This window comes from Taudactylus pleione, unplaced genomic scaffold (genome assembly GCF_031769625.1).
Source record: "Taudactylus pleione unplaced genomic scaffold, aTauple2 ptg000863l, whole genome shotgun sequence".
In the NCBI taxonomy this organism is placed as follows: domain Eukaryota; kingdom Metazoa; phylum Chordata; class Amphibia; order Anura; family Myobatrachidae; genus Taudactylus; species Taudactylus pleione.
The window spans coordinates 40,027-66,377 of record NW_028285265.1 but is presented as its reverse complement, the minus strand read 5'-3'; the positions used below and the strand labels follow the sequence as shown (position 1 = coordinate 66,377).

At 50.8% G+C, this 26,351-nt stretch overlaps 1 protein-coding gene across 1 annotated transcript in view; it reads right to left on the bottom strand.

The window, feature by feature from the left end:
* ADCK5 (aarF domain containing kinase 5) overlaps positions 1 to 26,351 on the bottom strand; it is a 183,621-nt gene that overhangs the window by 131,998 nt on the left and 25,272 nt on the right. The window contains 1 exon segment of the mRNA XM_088458901.1: positions 9,704 to 9,850. Within this exon segment, the coding sequence (XP_088315027.1) occupies positions 9,704 to 9,850 (147 nt within the window).

Below are 26,351 nucleotides of genomic sequence, written 5' to 3'. Positions count from 1 at the left end.
ACGGTACACCGCCCGGAGCTCTAGAACGTTTATGGGAAGGGCGGCTTCCTCCGCTGACCAACGGCCCTGAAGAGACAACGAGCCGGTCACTGCCCCCCAACCCCGGAGACGGGCATCTGTCGTAAGCAGAACCAAGTCCGGGATCCAAAAGGGGCGACCCTGGACAAGATGAGCTGACTGAAGACACCACGCCAGAGACCCGCGCACTTCCGGGGACAAAACCAGCATCTGGGATCGGATCCGGTGAGGTAACCCGTTCCACTCCGATAGAATCTGCCCCTGCAGGGGCCTGGAATGGAACTGGGCAAATTCCACCATGTCGAATGCCGTCACTATTGACCCCAGGACTCTCATTGCTGAATGGACCGACACTCTGCCACTGCTCAGGCAACTGTGTATCCTCAGTTGTAGGGAGGACACCTTTTCCGGAGTCAAGAAAATCCTTTGTTGACAACAGTCCAGAAGTGCTCCCAGATGGACCATCTGTTGTGATGGGATCAGAGAGGACTTCTTCCAATTTATCAACCACCCGTGTGCTTGCAGGCAAGCGATCGTCAGGTGGAAATGTTGAAGCAGTACCTCCGGGGAGCTCGCCAGCAACAGGAGGTCGTCCAGATACCGCAGCAGCCGTACATTCTGGTTCCAAAGATGTGCGGCCATGACCACCATAATCTTCGTGAACACCCTCGGTGCCGTGGAGAGACCAAAGGGTAGCGCCCGCAACTGATAGTGGTGTTGAAGGATAGCAAACCTCAGATACCGCTGGTGCAAAGGTGCTATCGGAACATGGAGGTAGGCGTCCTGGATATCCAGGGACACCATGTAATCCCCCGGTTCCATCACCAGAATGATGGAAAGTAACGTTTCCATCCTGAACTTGGGAACTCTGAGGAATTTGTTCAAAGACTTCAAGTTGAGGATAGGGCGATGAGAACCATTGGGTTTCTGCACCAGAAACAGAGACAAATAATACCCCGTCCCTCGTTGTGATTGAGGAACGGGAACAATGACCCCTGCTTGTAGCAAGGATTCTATAGCTACCTGAATCTGGACAGCTTTGGTCTTGTCCAGAGAAGGACTCGTGCAGAAAAACTGGTGGGGCGGCCTGAACCGAAAAGACAGGGCGTACCCCTGAGAGACTACTTCTCGAACCCAGGCATCCGTAGTGGTATTGTGCCAACACTGGGCGAATTGGAGAAGTCTGACTCCCACTCTGGGGTCCCCCAGAGAAAGGCCCGTCCCATCAGGCAGCAGGTTAATCCTCCTGCTTGGAAGAAGGGCGCCGAGCACTCCATGCATGCTTCTTGGGCTTGGGTGCGGCCTTGGTCACCGAATGTCTCGGGAAGGACTGACCCTTGGCCTTACCCTGAACCCGAAAGGACCGAAAGGCAGAGCTCCTCATTTTAGCCGGCGCAGAGGCCGAAGGGAGGAAAGCCGACTTGGACTTAGCCAAAGTATCAACTATTTTGTCCAAATCCGGACCAAATAGTAATTCTCCATTAAAAGGCAAGGCCTCCAGACCCTTTTTAGAGTCTGCATCAGCCCTCCAGGACCTGCAGACACCGCTGCAGCCGACACCCTAGAAGTGAGCAGGCTGGCATCCAAAGACGCTTCCCCGATATAGGAAGCCGCATCCCTCATCTGTCCCACTAACGCTCTCTGGATATCCGGAGCATCGTCAGTAAAGGAATCCTCCAAGGCATTGGCCCAGGCCTCAATGGCTTTAGCCACCCAGGAGATAGCCATGGACGGGCGAGCCACCGCCCCGGAAAGAGAGTAAATGGAATTTAAACAAGTCTCCACCTTCCTGTCCGTGGGATCCTTCAAAGAGGAGATAGACGGCAATGGCAGCATCGCGCTCTTGATCAAGCGGGTGACGTGGGAATTCACCACCGGCAGAGTCTCCCATTTCTTGCAATGAGCTTCAGGAAAGGGATAATTGGACGCCAACCTCTTCTGTGGATGGAACCTCTTACTAGGTAATTGCCAGGCCGCCGCCATATGATCCGTTAATTGATCAGACAGGGGAAACACAGTTGAAGTCACCTTGGCTTTTTTAAAATTAGGAAACTTCGACATAGGAGCCGGCGCATCATCCTCTATACGTAGGATAGCCCGCACCGCCCTAACTAAGGCTGGAACATTAATGGAGGACTTCGCTTCCACCTCCTGCCCCATGGCATCAGAGTCAGAGTCCTCATGGATTTCTCCATCATCTGAGGACACTTCCGAGTCCGACAACTGCGCAGCCAGTGAACTCACAACCGTACGTTTGGACGCCCTTGGTGGCACATCACTTTGCAACATCGACTGAAACGCAGGGGATGAGGCCGCCAGACTCTGTACAAAGCTAGAGAGAACATCCACCCAAGGCGGAGGAGCTGTCGGAGTAAAACTCTGAAAAGGCACCACAGACTGTCGTGTCACTGGAGGATGCCACGGCCAGGGTATTTCAGCATGGCGCTAGGCGAGTGTTACCTGTGAGGTCATTGTGGCGCGGGCTGTCTGGTGGCGGAGCTGGTGTCTGGCGGGGGGCTTTGGCTGCGCGCGTTGTTGTGCGGGCCTGTTGTCACTCTGCGCTGGTAAGGCCTGGCGGCGTCTCCGTTCCATTTGGCATGGGCGCCGCTATCTTGCCTTCTGGCCATGTGATACGGCTGGCCAATCCTGGTGAGTCACATGTTCCCTCCGGCCAGTAACAGCACGGCATGGGGTATTTAGGAAGGGTCAGTGCCTTCCTTCTTTGCCAGTGCAACGTGTATCTCAGCCTAGCTGAGAGGGAGTTCTCTGTGCTTTCCTGTTCCTGTGAATTCGCTGTCTGCCAGTCTGCCTGTCAGCTCCTAGCTCCCACTGGACTACCCCGCTTCCTCCATCACCCTTGCCCATACCTGAGTGCCTGAGCCTGCTGACATCCTGCGCTTCAGTTCACTACCTGCAAACCGGGCTTGTTTATTTTCAGTTCACTATCTGCAAACCTGGCTTGTTTATTTTCAGTTTCACTACCTGCACAGCTCTAATTGTTTCTACTTGGACATTAACCCTTTTGCTCCCACCACAGAACTCTTGTGCACATTTATATATTCCTGGACTTTTATTTACTGCCACATTATATGTCTACTCAAGCACTTATTAAAGATCCTAGTTTTATTTTCAAATCTGCTTCTGTGATCGCTCCTGCTACCACCCCGGGTCCACAAACAACCCAGAACATCACAGTTTGCACTGGCCACATGGAGCCGGCCACGGATCAGGAGTCAGGAGTGGATTTGTTCAGGTGCATTTCTGGTCGTTTAGAAAATCTGGAAAACGTGCAGCATCAGATGGCTAAATTTTTGCAAGAGATGTCCAAGCGACAGGATAGTTTGCAAACTTCCTTTTCTACCCCTGAAGTACCAGCATCTACATCCACATCAGCGTCTGGGAATACAGGAGGCAGATCATCTCCCCGCTTACGTCTTCCTTTACCAAATAAATTTGATGGCAATCCTAAACTCTGCCGAGGATTCCTAAATCAGTGTGACATACATTTTACCCTGCAGCCTGACAACTTTCTAACTGCAAGAACTAAAGTGGCTTATATAGTCTCTCTGTTATCCGGCCAGGCCTTGGAATGGGCTTCCCCACTCTGGGAGCGCTCAGATCCGCTGCTAGATAATTACGCAGGCTTTGTGTCATTCTTCAGGAGGATTTTCGATGAACCTGGGCGTACTGTATCAGCATCATCAAACATCATGACACTGAGACAAGGGGTCCGTCCTGTCAGTCAATATGCCGTGCAATTTCAAATTTTAGCATCAGAGCTCAAATGGAATGAGGAAGCCCTCACCTCGGCCTTCAGGCATGGGTTGTCAGACCGACTAAAGGATGATCTAGTCACTCGAGAGCTTCCTACTAATCTGAACGACATGATTTCGTTGTGTATCAAAGTTGACCTACGCTTCAGGGAATGTCAGGCTGAAAAAAACAGAACTGACCGGCAAAGGTCGTTTACCCCCTCCATTTCTACCCAACCCATTCCTTCTCCTACTGAAGAGGAGCCTATGCAGGTGAATCATACACACCTCTCCAAAGAAGAACGTCAGAGAAGAATGCAAAAGAACCTCTGTCTGTACTGCGGAGAGTCCGGTCACCTGCTGATCTCCTGCCCCCGTAAACCGGGAAATGCCAAATCCTAACTGACCCTGGAGACATCAAGTTAGGAGTTATGAACCAGTCTCCAAAAATTAAAGATTTCACGATTACCCTAGCCTTTGATCTTAAACCCAAACCTGTCCTTGCTACTGCTCTACTTGACTCGGGAGCAGCCGGAAATTTCATAACGTCTACTTTCATAGATAAATTTCAGATTCCTTGTTTGTCTCTCAACCATGCTCTCTGACTTCTATAGACGGACGTCCTCTAACTAACGGGATAGTCACCAAAGAGACTCAACCAGTATTGGTCCGAATTGGAGCACTTCATTCTGAGTCCTTAAAATTCCTGGTGATATCAGAGGCCTCTCAAGAAGTGGTTCTTGGTCTACCCTGGTTACGTCAACATAATCCCAGGATTGATTGGAGTTCTATGCAGATTCTGTCATGGGGTATGGACTGTCAGAAATCCTGTCTTCCAAAAATTCGACCTGTGAGAAAGACAGTTCCATTAGTTTCTTCTGCCATTCCCAAGGAATATCAGATGTTCGCTGATGTGTTCTCTGAGCAACAAGCAAATATCTTACCCCCTCATAGGGAATGGGACTGTCCAATTGAATTGATACCTGATAAGATACCACCTCGTGGTCGTACCTATCCGCTGTCCTTGCCTGAGACTCAAGCCATGACCGTGTACATCCGGGACAACCTGGCAAAGGGGTTCATTCGCCCCTCTACTTCACCTGCCGGAGCTGGGTTTTTCTTCGTTGGCAAGAAGGACGGTGGTCTAAGACCATGTATCGATTATCGAGGCCTTAATGACATTACTGTAAAGAATCGATACCCTCTTCCCCTGATTACTGAGTTTTTGATAGGGTCAAGGGCTCTGTCATTTTCTCTAAATTAGATCTGAGAGGGGCTTACAACCTCATTCGTATCCGAGCTGGCGATGAATGGAAGACCGCTTTTAATACCAGAGATGGACATTTCGAGTATTTAGTAATGCCTTTTGGATTGTGTAACGCCCCTGCTGTCTTTCAAAGTTTCGTTAATGAGATTTTCCGGGATCTGTTATATGTTTCGGTTGTTGTCTATCTGGATGACATACTGATTTTTTCACCCTCTGTGGCTAAACATCAAGAACATGTTAAAGAAGTTCTGACCCGTTTGAGAGAAAACCACCTTTACTGCAAACTGGAGAAGTGCGTCTTGGAGTGCCCAGTGTACCTTTTCTCGGCTATGTAATATCTGGCTCCAGTTTAGAAATGGACCCCAAGAAGGTACAAGCAATTCTGGATTGGACCCGACCTCAGACACTGAAGGCCATCCAGAGATTGTTGGGCTTTGCCAATTATTATAGACGCTTCATTAAGGGATTTTCTACACTGCTGGCTCCCATTACAGCCTTGACCCGCAAAGGTGCTAATCCTGCCCAATGGTCACCTGAGGCAGAGTCTGCCTTCCATCTTCTAAAACAGGCCTTTATCTCAGCACCAGTTCTTCGACAACCAGATCTGGACAGGCCTTTTTTGTTGGAAGTGGACGCATCATCTGAAGCTGTGGGAGCAGTCTTGTCTCAACGTTATGAGGACAACCGAGTCCATCAGTGTGGGTTCTTTTCTAAAAAATTCTCACCTGCCGAAAGGAACTACGCCATAGGTGAGCAAGAACTACTAGCTGTAAAGTTGGCGTTGAAGGAATGGAGATATTTGCTAGAAGGCGCCAAGTTTCCATTTACTGTATTTACGGACCATAGAAATCTCCTATTTCTCAAAAACCTCCAATGTGTGAGTCCTCGTTTGGCCCGCTGGGCAATATTCTTTGCCAGATTTCAGTTCACCCTGACCTTCCGGTCTGGAGCACTTAATCAGAAGGCTGATGACCTATCGAGATCTCTCCTCTGTGATGATCAATCTGAAAATCAAAGCAATACCCCTGTCTTGGAATCAAGAGTTTTTGCCTCATTACAAGTTCAGCCTCCTACGGGAAAATCATTTGTGGCCCCGGAATAAAGGAAGCAGCTTCTCACTTGGGCACATTCCTCTCGCTTCGCAGGGCACTCAGGCACTCGGAAGACCTTGGAGTTCCTGAAAAGACACTATTGGTGGCCTTCTATGAAGGCAGATATAATGGAGTTCATCTCTTCCTGCTCCTCCTGTGCCCAGCATAAATCATCACGACAAGCTCCAGCTGGGGAATTGCTTCCATTACCTACGCCACCACGTCCATGGACGCATCTCTCCATGGATTTCGTCACAGACCTGCCAGTCTCTCAAGGTTTCAACACTATCTGGGTTGTAATAGACCGATTTTCTAAGATGGTCCACTATATACCGTTGAAGAAGTTACCTTCTGCCCCTGACATGGCACAGTTGTTTGTCCAACACACATTTCGTCTACATGGCCTTCCTGCTGAAATTGTCTCTGACCGTGGTGTGCAGTTTACTGCAAAATTCTGGAGGGCTTTGTGTTCTGTTCTTCAAGTGAAGTTAAACTTTTCCACGGCCTACCATCCGCAAAACAACGGCTCCACCGAGAGAGTTAATCAAGATCTAGAGACTTTCTTAAGAATTTTTATGTCATCTTCCCAGGACAATTGGGCTGCCTTGCTGCCGTGGGCTGAGTTTGCACATAATGCTTCCTACCACTCATCAACTAACCAAATGCCATTTCAGGTTGTATATGGCCTTCATCCTCGTGTTCCCGAATTTCGAAGCCTGCCTGTTTTCGATGTTCCGGCCGTGGAGGACACGGTGCGGAATTTTGCTGCCATCTGGACTCAAGTACGGTCTGATTTGTTGAAGGCATCCTCTCGCTATAAGACCCAGGCCGATAAGAAGCGTAGAATAGTTCCACGCATGCAAGTTGGAAGCCAAGTCTGGTTATCCACCCGGAATCTTCGTCTGAGGGTTCCTTCTATGAAATTTGCACCACGCTTCATCGGTCCCTTCTCCATAACAGAAGTCATTAATCCAGTGGCCTATCGTCTACAGTTACCCCCATACCTAAAAATCCCTAATTTCTTCCATATTTCCTTATTGAAGCCCCTGGTCCTGAATAAATTCCATAGTGCTCTACCTGCTTCTCCTCGAGTCCAGACGGAGAGAGGAGTTGAGTTTGAGGTCGCCCAGATCTTGGACTCTCGTCTACGCAGAGGTCATCTAAAGTATTTACTGGACTGGAAAGGTTACGGTCCAGAGGAACGTTGCTGGACCGATGCTCGTGATGTCCACGCTCCCACGCTCATCAGGAGATTCCATTCTGCCCATCCAGAGAAGCCTGGTGAGTGTCCTGAGGCCACCCCAAAAGGGGGATACTGTCACGGCCAGGGTATTTCAGCATGGCGCTAGGCGAGTGTTACCTGTGAGGTCATTGTGGCGCGGGCTGTCTGGTGGCGGAGCTGGTGTCTGGCGGGGGGCTTTGGCTGCGCGCGTTGTTGTGCGGGCCTGTTGTCACTCTGCGCTGGTAAGGCCTGGCGGCGTCTCCGTTCCATTTGGCATGGGCGCCGCCATCTTGCCTTCTGGCCATGTGATACGGCTGGCCAATCCTGGTGAGTCACATGTTCCCTCCGGCCAGTAACAGCACGGCATGGGTATTTAGGAAGGGTCAGTGCCTTCCTTCTTTGCCAGTGCAACGTGTATCTCAGCCTAGCTGAGAGGGAGTTCTCTGTGCTGTCCTGTTCCTGTGAATTCGCTGTCTGCCAGTCTGCCTGTCAGCTCCTAGTTCCCACTGGACTACCCCGCTTCCTCCATCACCCTTGCCCATACCTGAGTGCCTGAGCCTGCTGACATCCTGCGCTTCAGTTCACTACCTGCAAACCGGGCTTGTTTATTTTCAGTTCACTATCTGCAAACCTGGACAGCTCTAATTGTTTCTACTTGGACATTAACCCTTTTGCTCCCACCACAGAACTCTTGTGCACATTTATATATTCCTGGACTTTTATTTACTGACACATTATATGTCTACTCAAGCACTTATTAAAGATCCTAGTTTTATTTTCAAATCTGCTTCTGTGATCGCTCCTGCTACCACCCCGGGTCCACAAACAACCCAGAACATCAGAGGAGACTGAACATACACCGGCAGTCCCGAATAAGGACCCACAGTCTGGGCCCCAGGGGGGAGACTGCAATATGTGCGGAATACCCGGGGAATGGGGGATGGTGGGCTGGGGCAACGCCCTAGAAGGGACCGCTGATGGGACCGATAACCGGTCGGCAATAGACGCCAGCACCTGTGAAAACATCGCCCAAGGAGGGTCCTGTGATACAGGGGGGTTGGAGGGGCCCGGTACCAGCTGGCACCGCCCGCACAGACCATCCTGAGATAAGTCCTCCCCATCAACTCCAGCAGCACAGCGTCTGCAGGAAAATAGCACAGGAGCCACAGAGCGCTCAGTCTCCTCATCAGACATGATACCGTAAATCACAAGAAATAGGTATCACCAGAGGATTTACGGTTTCAACACCCGCGCACTCACCAGTATGCGACACAACAGCCCAGATATGGTACTGTGTAGCACACAACAGTATGTGACTGACCCCACAAATACGTGATTTATATAAGTGAGGGTCTCAGAAAAACGCCCTTCCCCCACACACCTGCGGGCCGTAGGAGAAGGAAAGGGATAGGTATAAGCTGACAGCAAGGAGAATAAGTCACAGACAGGCAGCACTAGCAATAGTCACATACAATGCAGAAAAATGAGTACTCACTGCACCTTCCGCTACAATCAACCGCCCAGATTCAGTGTCTGGGAGGGCTATAGCGCTGTGTACACTGTCCTTTAGCAGGGGAGAGGTACACAGGGGGACCGGTCCACTTGATACCGCCTGAGAGTCTGCGATGCCTGCCAGTAAAGATGGCCGCCGGAGACCTCAGAGGAGGAGTGGCCGTAAGATAAGAGCAGCTCAGCGACGCCAGACTGCGTGTTGAAAGGCGCGCTGAGCTGAGGGGAGGAGCCGCTAGACAGGGAAGGCTGCCTCCCCTGGCTAGCATATTAACCCCCGGGTTGCCGGTCCCGCGTCCAGCCTGTCACCCTGGTGGTCTAGCGGACACGCGGGGTGTTCCTCTATAGAGGGGGAGGCTGCTGCTAGCGCCTCCGGTCTGTCCCCAGAGACCGGAGGCTCCTGACTGCATTTGAAGTATCCGCAGGCCGCGCTTACCTGGTCTGTACTGGCGTCGCAGCGCCTGCAGGGAGAAGGAGCAGCAGCGTGGACGTCCTAAAGGACAGTCTGATGCTGCCGCTCTAATAGTGTAAAAAAGCAGAAAAAATAAAAAATGTTTCTTTTAAAATAAAGCTTAGGGGCTGCTCCTGCAGACCCCCTGCGCAGGGTGACCCGACTCCGGCCGGGCACCAACTAAAACTGAGGTGCCAGTGGCTCGGGGGCGGGGTATAGAGGAGGACAGACCCAAGTGCATCCTGGGAGCAGTGAAAGCTTTAACTGCGTGGTGCCCGTGGATCCAGATCCAGCTATACCCCAAGGTCAACCCTGTGGACCCCCTATGGACCCTGAAGTAGAAATGACATCACATGACGCCGGCGTACATTGCGCAGTCACACAAATCCTCACCTGCAGAAACGGAGAATCCCCTGCACAGAGATTCTAATCTTTCTCCTCTTCGGTCCCTCTGAGCTGTAATAAACCAGCGTCCCGAGCGCAGGAGCCCCAACCAAAGACCCCACACAGACGATACGCAGCCATCTACGTTGGGAGGACCTGCGGAAAACAGAAGTATTCAAATAAATCTGGGAACACACTGGAGTGATGTCAGAACGACATATCGCCTATATCGCCCAGGGTGTACGAGTGTTTGCGCTCTCCAGCGGTCGCTAGTGCTGCACATCAAGCCCAATGCATTGTTAATGGATGACATAATGGTGATCGTTCCGTCGTTCATTAAAGTCGCTCCAGTGTGTACGCACAATCACAATGACAGGCATTCCTCCGCTGTCGCTCCAGTGTGGACGCACAATCACAATGACAGGCATTCCTCCGCTGTCGCTCCAGTGTGTACGCACAATCACAATGACAGGCATTCCTCCGCTGTCGCTCCAGTGTGGACGCACAATCACAATGACAGGCATTCCTCCGCTGTCGCTCCAGTGTGGACGCACAATCACAATGACAGGCATTCCTCCGCTGTCGCTCCAGTGTGGACGCACAATCACAATGACAGGCATTCCTCCGCTGTCGCTCCAGTGTGTACGCACAATCACAATGACAGGCATTCCTCCGCTGTCGCTCCAGTGTGGACGCACAATCACAATGACAGGCATTCCTCCGCTGTCGCTCCAGTGTGGACGCACAATCACAATGACAGGCATTCCTCCGCTGTCACTCCAGTGTTTACGCGCAATCACAATGACAGGCATTCCTCCGCTGTCGCTCCAGTGTGGACGCACAATCACAATGACAGGCATTCCTCCGCTGTCGCTCCAGTGTGGACGCACAATCACAATGACAGGCATTCCTCCGCTGTCGCTCCAGTGTGGACGCACAATCACAATGACAGGCATTCCTCCGCTGTCGCTCCAGTGTGGACGCACAATCACAATGACAGGCATTCCTCCGCTGTCACTCCAGTATGGACGCACAATCACAATGACAGGCATTCCTCCGCTGTCGCTCCAGTGTGGACGCACAATCACAATGACAGGCATTCCTCCGCTGTCGCTCCAGTATGGACGCACAATCACAATGACAGGCATTCCTCCGCTGTCGCTCCAGTGTGGACGCACAATCACAATGACAGGCATTCCTCCGCTGTCGCTCTAGTATGGACGCACAATCAAATGACAGGCATTCCTCCGCTGTCACTCCAGTGTGGACGCACAATCACAATGACAGGCATTCCTCCGCTGTCACTCCAGTGTGGACGCACAATCACAATGACAGGCATTCCTCCGCTGTCGCTCCAGTGTGGACGCACAATCACAATGACAGGCATTCCTCCGCTGTCACTCCAGTGTGGACGCACAATCACAATGACAGGCATTCCTCCGCTGTCACTCCAGTGTGTACCCAGCTCTTCAGTCCTCTCCCATAAAATTATTATTACATTTTATAACAGGGCGCCACAAGAGTTCCGCAGCGCCGTACAGAGAGTAAAACAGTACAGTACAAACAGCACTACAAATCTCACCAGAGCCACTGACGCCATGTGTGACAAGTACAGCGTCAGCGTGGGCGGAAATGACTGGTTTAGTTCTCTTGAAATACAAACACAGATGATTGGGGTCCAGGGGCAAAGAGCCCGAGGGGGACGTGTAACAGGTGCACAAGAAAAGTAGGTGATGAGAACAGGAGGGAGGAGGGCCCTGCTCATAGGGCGTACAGTCTAAAGGATATGGGGAGACATAGGGAGTGACCCAGTGTAAGGGGAGCTAAGAGGTGACATCATTACACTGCGCTCCTGAAAGACACCCTGTGATATCATTACACTGATCCTGACAGACACCCTGTGACATCATTACACTGCGCTCCTGACAGACTCCCTGTGACATCATTACACTGCTCCTGACAGACACCCTGTGACATCATTACACTGCGCTCCTGACAGACACCCTGTGACATCATTACACTGCGCTCCTGATAGACACCCTGTGACATCATTACACTGAGCTCCTGACACCGTGTGACATCATTACACTGAGCTCCTGACATACACCCTGTGACATCATTACACTGAGCTCCTGACAGACATCCTGTGACATCATTACACTGAGCTCCTGACACCCTGTGACATCATTACACTGCTCCTGACACCCTGCGACACCATTACACTGCTCCTGACACCCTGTGACATCATTACACTGCTCTCCTGACAGACACCCTGTGACATCATTACACTGAGCTCCTGACAGACACCCTGTGACATCATTACACTGCTCCTGACAGACACCCTGTGACATCATTACACTGCTCCTGACAGACACCCTGTGACATCATTACACTGCTCCTGACAGACACCCTGTGACATCATTACACTGAGCTCCTGACAGACACCCTGTGACATCATTACACTGCTCCTGACACCCTGTGACATCATTACACTGCGCTCCTGACAGACACCCTGTGACATCATTACACTGCGCTCCTGACAGACACCCTGTGACATCATTACACTGCGCTCCTGACAGACTCCCTGTGACATCATTACACTGCTCCTGACAGACACCCTGTGACATCATTTCACTGCGCTCCTGACAGACACCCTGTGACATCATTACACTGCGCTCCTGATAGACACCCTGTGACATCATTACACTGAGCTCCTGACACCGTGTGACATCATTACACTGAGCTCCTGACATACACCCTGTGACATCATTACACTGAGCTCCTGACAGACATCCTGTGACATCATTACACTGAGCTCCTGACACCCTGTGACATCATTACACTGCTCCTGACACCCTGCGACACCATTACACTGCTCCTGACAGACACCCTGTGACATCATTACACTGCTCCTGACACCCTGTGACATCATTACACTGCTCTCCTGACAGACACCCTGTGACATCATTACACTGAGCTCCTGACAGACACCCTGTGACATCATTACACTGCTCCTGACAGACACCCTGTGACATCATTACACTGCTCCTGACAGACACCCTGTGACATCATTACACTGCTCCTGACAGACACCCTGTGACATCATTACACTGCGCTCCTGACAGACACCCTGTGACATCATTACACTGCTCCTGACACCCTGTGACATCATTACACTGCGCTCCTGACAGACACCCTGTGACATCATTACACTGCTCCTGACACCCTGTGACATCATTACACTGCGCTCCTGACAGACACCCTGTGACATCATTACACTGCGCTCCTGACAGACACCCTGTGACATCATTACACTGAGCTCCTGACAGACACCCTGTGACATCATTACACTGCTCCTGACAGACACCCTGTGACATCATTACACTGCGCTCCTGACAGACACCCTGTGACATCATTACACTGCTCCTGACACCCTGTGACACCATTACACTGCTCTCCTGACAGACACCCTGTGACATCATTACACTGCTCTCCTGACAGACACCCTGTGACATCATTACACTGAGCTCCTGAAAGACACCCTGTGACATCATTACACTGATCCTGACAGACACCCTGTGACATCATTACACTGCGCACTTGACAGACACAGTGTGACATCATTACACTGCGCTCCTGACATACACCCTGTGACATCATTACACTGCGCTCCTGACAGACACCCTGTGACATCATTACACTGCGCTCCTGACAGACACCCTGTGACATCATTACACTGCTCCTGACACCCTGTGACACCATTACACTGCTCTCCTGACAGACACCCTGTGACATCATTACACTGAGCTCCTGACAGACACCCTGTGACATCATTGCACTGTGCTCCTGACAGACACAGTGTGACATCATTACACTGTGCTCCTGACAGACATCCTGTGACATCATTACACTGAGCTCCTGACACCCTGTGACATCATTACACTGCTCCTGACAGACACCCTGTGACATCATTACACTGCTCCTGACATCATTACACTGAGCTCCTGACAGACACCTGTGACATCATTACACTGCGCTCCTGACAGACACCCTGTGACATCATTACACTGCTCTCCTGACAGACACCCTGTGACATCATTACACTGCTCCTGACACCCTGTGACATCATTACACTGCGCTCCTGACAGACATCCTGTGACATCATTACACTGCGCTCCTGACAGACACCCTGTGACATCATTACACTGCTCCTGACACCCTGTGACATCATTACACTGCGCTCCTGGCACCCTGTGACATCATTACACTGCGCTCCTGACAGACACCCTGTGACATCATTACATTGCGCTCCTGACACCCTGTGACATCATTACACTGCGCTCCTGACAGACACCCTGTGACATCATTACACTGCTCCTGACACTCTGTGACATCATTACACTGCTCCTGACAGACACCCTGTGACATCATTACACTGCTCCTGACAGACACCCTGTGACATCATTACACTGCTCCTGACAGACACCCTGTGACATCATTACAATGCGCTCCTGACAGACACCCTGTGACATCATTACACTGCTCCTGACACCCTGTGACACCATTACACTGCTCTCCTGACAGACACCCTGTGACATCATTACACTGAGCTCCTGACAGACACCCTGTGACATCATTGCACTGTGCTCCTGACAGACACAGTGTGACATCATTACACTGTGCTCCTGACAGACATCCTGTGACATCATTACACTGCTCCAGACAGACACCCTGTGACATCATTACACTGAGGTCCTCACAGACACCCTGTGACATCATTACACTGCTCTCCTGACAGACACCCTGTGACATCATTACACTGCTCCTGACATCATTACACTGAGCTCCTGACAGACACCCTGTGACATCATTACACTGCGCTCCTGACAGACACCCTGTGACATCATTACACTGCTCCTGACAGACACCCTGTGACATCATTACACTGCTCTCCTGACAGACACCCTGTGACATCATTACACTGCTCCTGACATCATTACACTGAGCTCCTGACAGACACCCTGTGACATCATTACACTGCGCTCCTGACAGACACCCTGTGACATCATTACACTGCGCTCCTGACAGACACCCTTTGACATCATTACACTGCGCTCCTGACAGACACCCTTTGACATCATTACACTGCTCCTGACAGACATCCTGTGACATCATTACACTGCGCTCCTGACAGACACCCTGTGACATCATTACACTGCTCCTGACAGACATCCTGTGACATCATTACACTGCGCTCCTGACAGACACCCTTTGACATCATTACACTGCGCTCCTGACAGACACCCTTTGACATCATTACACTGCGCTCCTGACAGACACCCTTTGACATCATTACACTGCGCTCCTGACAGACACCCTGTGACATCATTACACTACGCTCCTGACAGACATCCTGTGACATCATTACACTGCTCCTGACAGACACCCTGTGACATCATTACACTGCTCCTGACAGACACCCTGTGACATCATTACACTGCTCTCCTGAAAGACACCCTGTGACATCATTACACTGCGCTCCTGACAGACATCCTGTGACATCATTACACTGCGCTCCTGACAGACACCCTGTGACATCATTACACTGCTCCTGACACCCTGTGACATCATTACACTACGCTCCTGGCACCCTGTGACATCATTACACTGCGCTCCTGACAGACACCCTGTGACATCATTACACTGCGCTCCTGACACCCTGTGACATCATTACACTGCGCTCCTGACAGACACCCTGTGACATCATTACACTGCGCTCCTGACACCCTGTGACATCATTACACTGCGCTCCTGACTCTCTGTGACATCATTACACTGCTCCTGACAGACACCCTGTGACATCATTACACTGCTCCTGACAGACTCCCTGTGACATCATTACACTGCGCTCCTGACAGACACCCTGTGACATCATTACACTGCTCCTGACAGACACCCTGTGACATCATTACACTGCGCTCCTGACAGACACCCTGTGACATCATACACTGCTCCTGACAGACACCCTGTGACATCATTACACTGCTCCTGACACCCTGTGACATCATTACACTGAGCTCCTGACAGACACCCTGTGACATCATAACACTGCTCTCCTGATAGACACCCTGTGACATCATTACACTGCGCTCCTGACAGACACCCTGTGACATCATTACACTGCGCTCCTGACAGACACCCTGTGACATCATTACACTGCGCTCCTGACACCCTGTGACATCATTACACTGCTCCTGACAGACAGCCTGTGACATCATTACACTGCGCTCCTGACAGACACCCTGTGACATCACTACACTGCGCTCCAGACAGACACCCTGTGACATCATTACACTGCTCCTGACACCCTGTGACATCATTACACTGCTCCTGACAGACACCCTGTGACATCATTACACTGCGCTCCTGACAGACACCCTGTGACATCATTACACTGCTCCTGACAGACACCCTGTGACATCATTACACTGCTCCTGACATACACCCTGTGACATCATTACACTGCTCCTGACAGACACCCTGTGACATCATTACACTGCTCCTGACAGACACCCTGTGACATCATTACACTGTGCTCCTGACAGACACCCTGTGACATCATTACACTGCGCTCCTGACAGACACCCTGTGACATCATTACACTGCGCTCCTGACAGACACCCTTTGACATCATTACACTGCGCTCCTGACAGACACCCTTTGACATCATTACACTGTGCTCCTGACAGACACCCTGTGACATCATTACACTGCGCTCCTGGCACCCTGTGACATCATTACACTGCGCTCCTGACAGACACCCTGTGACATCATTACATTGCGCTCCTGACACCCTGTGACATCATTACACTGCGCTCCTGATAGACACCCTGTGACATCATTACACTGCTCCTGACACTCTGTGACATCATTACACTGCTCCTGACAGACACCCTGTGACATCATTACACTGCTCCTGACAGACACCCTGTGACATCATTACACTGCGCTCCTGACAGACACCCTGTGACATCATTACACTGCTCCTGACACCCTGTGACACCATTACACTGCTCTCCTGACAGACACCCTGTGACATCATTACACTGCGCTCCTGACAGACACCCTGTGACATCATTACACTGCTCCTGACACCCTGTGACACCATTACACTGCTCTCCTGACAGACACCCTGTGACATCATTACACTGAGCTCCTGACAGACACCCTGTGACATCATTACACTGAGCTCCTGACAGACACAGTGTGACATCATTACACTGTGCTCCTGACAGACATCCTGTGACATCATTACACTGAGCTCCTGACAGACACCCTGTGACATCATTACACTGCTCCAGACAGACACCCTGTGACATCATTACACTGAGGTCCTCACAGACACCCTGTGACATCATTACACTGCTCTCCTGACAGAAACCCTGTGACATCATTACACTGCGCTCCTGACAGACACCCTTTGACATCATTACACTGCTCCTGACAGACATCCTGTGACATCATTACACTGCGCTCCTGACAGACACCCTGTGACATCATTACACTGCTCCTGACAGACATCCTGTGACATCATTACACTGCGCTCCTGACAGACACCCTTTGACATCATTACACTGCGCTCCTGACAGACACCCTTTGACATCATTACACTGCGCTCCTGACAGACACCCTGTGACATCATTACACTACGCTCCTGACAGACATCCTGTGACATCATTACACTGCTCCTGACAGACACCCTGTGACATCATTACACTGCTCCTGACAGACACCCTGTGACATCATTACACTGCTCTCCTGAAAGACACCCTGTGACATCATTACACTGCTCCTGACATCATTACATTGAGCTCCTGACAGACACCCTGTGACATCATTACACTGCTCCTGACAGACACCCTGTGACATCATTACACTGAGCTCCTGAAAGACACCCTGTGACATCATTACACTGCGCTCCTGACAGACATCCTGTGACATCATTACACTGCGCTCCTGACAGACACCCTGTGACATCATTACACTGCTCCTGACACCCTGTGACATCATTACACTACGCTCCTGGCACCCTGTGACATCATTACACTGCGCTCCTGACAGACACCCTGTGACATCATTACACTGCGTTCCTGACACCCTGTGACATCATTACACTGCGCTCCTGACAGACACCCTGTGACATCATTACACTGCGCTCCTGACACCCTGTGACATCATTACACTGCGCTCCTGACAGACACCCTGTGACATCATTACACTGCTCCTGACAGACACCCTGTGACATCATTACACTGCTCCTGACAGACTCCCTGTGACATCATTACACTGCGCTCCTGACAGACACCCTGTGACATCATTACACTGCTCCTGACAGACACCCTGTGACATCATTACACTGCGCTCCTGACAGACACCCTGTGACATCATACACTGCTCCTGACAGACACCCTGTGACATCATTACACTGCTCCTGACACCCTGTGACATCATTACACTGAGCTCCTGACAGACACCCTGTGACATCATAACACTGCTCTCCTGATAGACACCCTGTGACATCATTACACTGCGCTCCTGACAGACACCCTGTGACATCATTACACTGCGCTCCTGACAGACACCCTGTGACATCATTACACTGCGCTCCTGACACCCTGTGACATCATTACACTGCTCCTGACAGACAGCCTGTGACATCATTACACTGCGCTCCTGACAGACACCCTGTGACATCACTACACTGCGCTCCTGACAGACACCCTGTGACATCATTACACTGCGCTCCTGACACCCTGTGACATCATTACACTGCTCCTGACACCCTGTGACATCATTACACTGCTCCTGACAGACACCCTGTGACATCATTACACTGCGCTCCTGACACACACCCTGTGACATCATTACACTGCTCCTGACAGACACCCTGTGACATCATTACACTGCTCCTGACATACACCCTGTGACATCATTACACTGCTCCTGACAGACACCCTGTGACATCTTTACACTGCTCCTGACAGACACCCTGTGACATCATTACACTGCTCCTGATAGACACCCTGTGACATCATTACACTGCGCTCCTGACAGACACCCTGTGACATCATTACACTGCGCTCCTGACAGACACCCTTTGACATCATTACACTGCGCTCCTGACAGACACCCTTTGACATCATTACACTGCGCTCCTGACAGACACCCTGTGACATCATTACACTACGCTCCTGACAGACATCCTGTGACATCATTACACTGCTCCTGACAGACACCCTGTGACATCATTACACTGAGCTCCTGAAAGACACCCTGTGACATCATTACACTGCTCCTGACATCATTACATTGAGCTCCTGACAGACACCCTGTGACATCATTACACTGCTCCTGACAGACAACCTGTGACATCATTACACTGCTCCTGACACCCTGTGACATCATTACACTGCGCTCCTGACAGACATCCTGTGACATCATTACACTGCGCTCCTGACAGACACCCTGTGACATCATTACACTGCTCCTGACACCCTGTGACATCATTACACTGCGCTCCTGGCACCCTGTGACATCATTACACTGCGCTCCTGACAGACACCCTGTGACATCATTACACTGCGCTCCTGACACCCTGTGACATCATTACACTGCGCTCCTGACAGACACCCTGTGACATCATTACACTGTTCCTGACACTCTGTGACATCATTACACTGCTCCTGACAGACACCCTGTGACATCATTACACTGCTCCTGACAGACTCCCTGTGACATCATTACACTGCGCTCCTGACAGACACCCTGTGACATCATTACACTGCTCCTGACAGACACCCTGTGACATCATTACACTGCGCTCCTGACAGACACCCTGTGACATCATACACTGCTCCTGACAGACACCCTGTGACATCATTACACTGCTCCTGACACCCTGTGACATCATTACACTGAGCTCCTGACAGACACCCTGTGACATCATAACACTGCTCTCCTGATAGACACCCTGTGACATCATTACACTGCGCTCCTGACAGACACCCTGTGACATCATTACACTGCGCTCCTGACAGACACCCTGTGACATCATTACACTGCTCCTGACAGACACCCTGTGACATCATTACACTGCGCTCCTGACAGACACCCTGTGACATCATTACACTGCTCCAGAAAACCCTGTGACATCATTACACTGCTCCTGACAGACATCCTGTGACATCATTACACTGAGCTCCTGACACCCTGTGACATCATTACACTGCTCCTGACAGACACCCTGTGACATCATTACACTGCTCTCCTGACAGACACCCTGTGACATCATTACACTGCTCCTGACATCATTACACTGCTCTCCTGACAGACACCCTGTGACATCATTACACTGCTCCTGACATCATTACACTGAGCTCCTGACAGACATCCTGTGACATCATTACACTGCTCCTCACAGACACCCTGTGACATCATTACACTGCGCTCCTGGCACCCTGTGACATCATTACACTGCGCTCCTGACAGACACCCTGTGACATCATTACACTGCGCTCCTGACACCCTGTGACATCATTACACTGCGCTCCTGACAGACACCCTGTGACATCATTACACTGTTCCTGACACTCTGTGACATCATTACACTGCTCCTGACAGACACCCTGTGACATCATTACACTGCTCCTGACAGACTCCCTGTGACATCATTACACTGCGCTCCTGACAGACACCCTGTGACATCATTACACTGCTCCTGACAGACACCCTGTGACATCATTACACTGCGCTCCTGACAGACACCCTGTGACATCATACACTGCTCCTGACAGACACCCTGTGACATCATTACACTGCTCCTGACACCCTGTGACATCATTACACTGAGCTCCTGACAGACACCCTGTGACATCATAACACTGCTCTCCTGATAGACACCCTGTGACATCATTACACTGCGCTCCTGACAGACACCCTGTGACATCATTACACTGCGCTCCTGACAGACACCCTGTGACATCATTACACTGCTCCTGACAGACACCCTGTGACATCATTACACTGCGCTCCTGACAGACACCCTGTGACATCATTACACTGCTCCAGAAAACCCTGTGACATCATTACACTGCTCCTGACAGACATCCTGTGACATCATTACACTGAGCTCCTGACACCCTGTGACATCATTACACTGCTCCTGACAGACACCCTGTGACATCATTACACTGCTCCTGACATCATTACACTGAGCTCCTGACAGACATCCTGTGACATCATTACACTGCTCCTCACAGACACCCTGTGACATCATTACACTGCTCTCCTGACAGACACCCTGTGACATCATTACACTGCTCCTGACATCATTACACTGAGCTCCTGACAGACACCCTGTGACATCATTACACTGCGCTCCTGACAGACACCCTGTGACATCATTACACTGCTCTCCTGACAGACACCCTGTGACATCATTACACTGCTCCTGACATCATTACACTGAGCTCCTGACAGACACCCTGTGACATCATTACACTGCGCTCCTGAGAGACACCCTGTGACATCATTACACTGCTCTCCTGACAGACACCCTGTGACATCATTACACTGCTCCTGACATCATTACATTGAGCTCCTGACACCCTGTGACATCATTACACTGCTCCTGACAGACACCCTGTGACATCATTACACTGCTCCTGACACCCTGTGACATCATTACACTGCGGTCCTGACAGACATCCTGTGACATCATTACACTGCGCTCCTGACAGACACCCTGTGACATCATTACACTGCTCCTGACACCCTGTGACATCATTACACTGCGCTCCTGGCACCCTGTGACATCATTACACTGCGCTCCTGACAGACACCCTGTGACATCATTACATTGCGCTCCTGACACCCTGTGACATCATTACACTGCTCCTGACAGACACCCTGTGACATCATTACACTGCTCCTGACACTCTGTGACATCATTACACTGCTCCTGACAGACACCCTGTGACATCATTACACTGCTCCTGACAGACACCCTGTGACATCATTACACTGCGCTCCTGACAGACACCCTGTGACATCATTACACTGCTCCTGACACCCTGTGACACCATTACACTGCTCTCCTGACAGACACCCTGTGACATCATTACACTGAGCTCCTGACAGACACCCTGTGACATCATTGCACTGTGCTCCTGACAGACACAGTGTGACATCATTACACTGTGCTCCTGACAGACATCCTGTGACATCATTACACTGAGCTCCTGACAGACACCCTGTGACATCATTACACTGCTCCAGACAGACACCCTGTGACATCATTACACTGAGGTCCTCACAGACACCCTGTGACATCATTACACTGCTCTCCTGACAGACACCCTGTGACATCATTACACTGCTCCTGACATCATTACACTGAGCTCCTGACAGACACCCTGTGACATCATTACACTGCGCTCCTGACAGACACCCTGTGACATCATTACACTGCTCTCCTGACAGACACCCTGTGACATCATTACATTGCGCTCCTGACACCCTGTGACATCATTACACTGCGCTCCTGACAGACACCCTTTGACATCATTACACTGCGCTCCTGACAGACACCCTTTGACATCATTACACTGCTCCTGACAGACATCCTGTGACATCATTACACTGCGCTCCTGACAGACACCCTGTGACATCATTACACTGCTCCTGACAGACATCCTGTGACATCATTACACTGCGCTCCTGACAGACACCCTTTGACATCATTACACTGCGCTCCTGACAGACACCCTGTGACATCATTACACTACGCTCCTGACAGACACCCTGTGACATCATTACACTGCTCCTGACAGACACCCTGTGACATCATTACACTGCGCTCCTGACAGACACCCTGTGACATCATACACTGCTCCTGACAGACACCCTGTGACATCATTACACTGCTCCTGACACCCTGTGACATCATTACACTGAGCTCCTGACAGACACCCTGTGACATCATAACACTGCTCTCCTGATAGACACCCTGTGACATCATTACACTGCGCTCCTGACAGACATCCTGTGACATCATTACACTGCGCTCCTGACAGACACCCTGTGACATCATTACACTGCGCTCCTGACACCCTGTGACATCATTACACTGCTCCTGACAGACAGCCTGTGACATCATTACACTGCGCTCCTGACAGACACCCTGTGACATCACTACACTGCGCTCCTGACAGACACCCTGTGACATCATTACACTGCGCTCCTGACAGACACCCTGTGACATCATTACACTGCTCCTGACACCCTGTGACATCATTACACTGCTCCTGACAGACACCCTGTGACATCATTACACTGCGCTCCTGACAGACACCCTGTGACATCATTACACTGCTCCTGACAGACACCCTGTGACATCATTACAATGCTCCTGACATACACCCTGTGACATCATTACACTACTCCTGACAGACACCCTGTGACATCATTACACTGCTCCTGACAGACACCCTGTGACATCATTACACTGTGCTCCTGACAGACACCCTGTGACATCATTACACTGCGCTCCTGACAGACACCCTGTGACATCATTACACTGCGCTCCTGACAGACACCCTTTGACATCATTACACTGCGCTCCTGACAGACACCCTTTGACATCATTACACTGTGCTCCTGACAGACACCCTGTGACATCATTACACTGCGCTCCTGGCACCCTGTGACATCATTACACTGCGCTCCTGACAGACACCCTGTGACATCATTACATTGCGCTCCTGACACCCTGTGACATCATTACACTGCGCTCCTGATAGACACCCTGTGACATCATTACACTGCTCCTGACACTCTGTGACATCATTACACTGCTCCTGACAGACACCCTGTGACATCATTACACTGCTCCTGACAGACACCCTGTGACATCATTACACTGCGCTCCTGACAGACACCCTGTGACATCATTACACTGCTCCTGACACCCTGTGACACCATTACACTGCTCTCCTGACAGACACCCTGTGACATCATTACACTGAGCTCCTGACAGACACCCTGTGACATCATTGCACTGTGCTCCTGACAGACACAGTGTGACATCATTACACTGTGCTCCTGACAGACATCCTGTGACATCATTACACTGAGCTCCTGACAGACACCCTGTGACATCATTACACTGCTCCAGACAGACACCCTGTGACATCATTACACTGCTCTCCTGACAGACACCCTGTGACATCATTACACTGCTCCTGACATCATTACACTGAGCTCCTGACAGACACCCTGTGACATCATTACACTGCGCTCCTGACAGACACCCTGTGACATCATTACACTGCTCCTGACAGACACCCTGTGACATCATTACACTGCTCTCCTGACAGAAACCCTGTGACATCATTACACTGCTCCTGACATCATTACACTGAGCTTCTGACAGACACCCTGTGACATCATTACACTGCGCTCCTGACAGACACCCTGTGACATCATTACACTGCGCTCCTGACAGACACCCTTTGACATCATTACACTGCGCTCCTGACAGACACCCTTTGACATCATTACACTGCTCCTGACAGACATCCTGTGACATCATTACACTGCGCTCCTGACAGACACCCTGTGACATCATTACACTGCTCCTGACAGACATCCTGTGACATCATTACACTGCGCTCCTGACAGACACCCTTTGACATCATTACACTGCGCTCCTGACAGACACCCTTTGACATCATTACACTGCGCTCCTGACAGACACCCTGTGACATCATTACACTACGCTCCTGACAGACATCCTGTGACATCATTACACTGCTCCTGACAGACACCCTGTGACATCATTACACTGCTCCTGACAGACACCCTGTGACATCATTACACTGCTCTCCTGAAAGACACCCTGTGACATCATTACACTGCTCCTGACATCATTACATTGAGCTCCTGACAGACACCCTGTGACATCATTACACTGCTCCTGACAGACACCCTGTGACATCATTACACTGAGCTCCTGAAAGACACCCTGTGACATCATTACACTGCGCTCCTGACAGACATCCTGTGACATCATTACACTGCGCTCCTGACAGACACCCTGTGACATCATTACACTGCTCCTGACACCCTGTGACATCATTACACTACGCTCCTGGCACCCTGTGACATCATTACACTGCGCTCCTGACAGACACCCTGTGACATCATTACACTGCGCTCCTGACACCCTGTGACATCATTACACTGCGCTCCTGACAGACACCCTGTGACATCATTACACTGCGCTCCTGACACCCTGTGACATCATTACACTGCGCTCCTGACAGACACCCTGTGACATCATTACACTGCTCCTGACACTCTGTGACATCATTACACTGCTCCTGACAGACTCCCTGTGACATCATTACACTGCGCTCCTGACAGACACCCTGTGACATCATTACACTGCTCCTGACAGACACCCTGTGACATCATTACACTGCGCTCCTGACAGACACCCTGTGACATCATACACTGCTCCTGACAGACACCCTGTGACATCATTACACTGCTCCTGACACCCTGTGACATCATTACACTGAGCTCCTGACAGACACCCTGTGACATCATAACACTGCTCTCCTGATAGACACCCTGTGACATCATTACACTGCGCTCCTGACAGACACCCTGTGACATCATTACACTGCGCTCCTGACAGACACCCTGTGACATCATTACACTGCGCTCCTGACACCCTGTGACATCATTACACTGCTCCTGACAGACAGCCTGTGACATCATTACACTGCGCTCCTGACAGACACCCAGTGACATCACTACACTGCGCTCCTGACAGACACCCTGTGACATCATTACACTGCGCTCCTGACACCCTGTGACATCATTACACTGCTCCTGACACCCTGTGACATCATTACACTGCTCCTGACAGACACCCTGTGACATCATTACACTGCGCTCCTGACAGACACCCTGTGACATCATTACACTGCTCCTGACAGACACCCTGTGACATCATTACACTGCTCCTGACATACACCCTGTGACATCATTACACTGCTCCTGACAGACACCCTGTGACATCATTACACTGCTCCTGACAGACACCCTATGACATCATTACACTGTGCTCCTGACAGACACCCTGTGACATCATTACACTGCGCTCCTGACAGACACCCTTTGACATCATTACACTGCGCTCCTGACAGACACCCTTTGACATCATTACACTGCGCTCCTGACAGACACCCTGTGACATCATTACACGACGCTCCTGACAGACATCCTGTGACATCATTACACTGCTCCTGACAGACACCCTGTGACATCATTACACTGCTCCTGACAGACACCCTGTGACATCATAAGACTGCTCTCCTGATAGACACCCTGTGACATCATTACACTGCGCTCCTGACAGACACCCTGTGACATCATTACACTGCGCTCCTGACAGACACCCTGTGACATCATTACACTGCTCCTGACAGACACCCTGTGACATCATTACACTGCGCTCCTGACAGACACCCTGTGACATCATTACACTGCTCCAGAAAACCCTGTGACATCATTACACTGCTCCTGACAG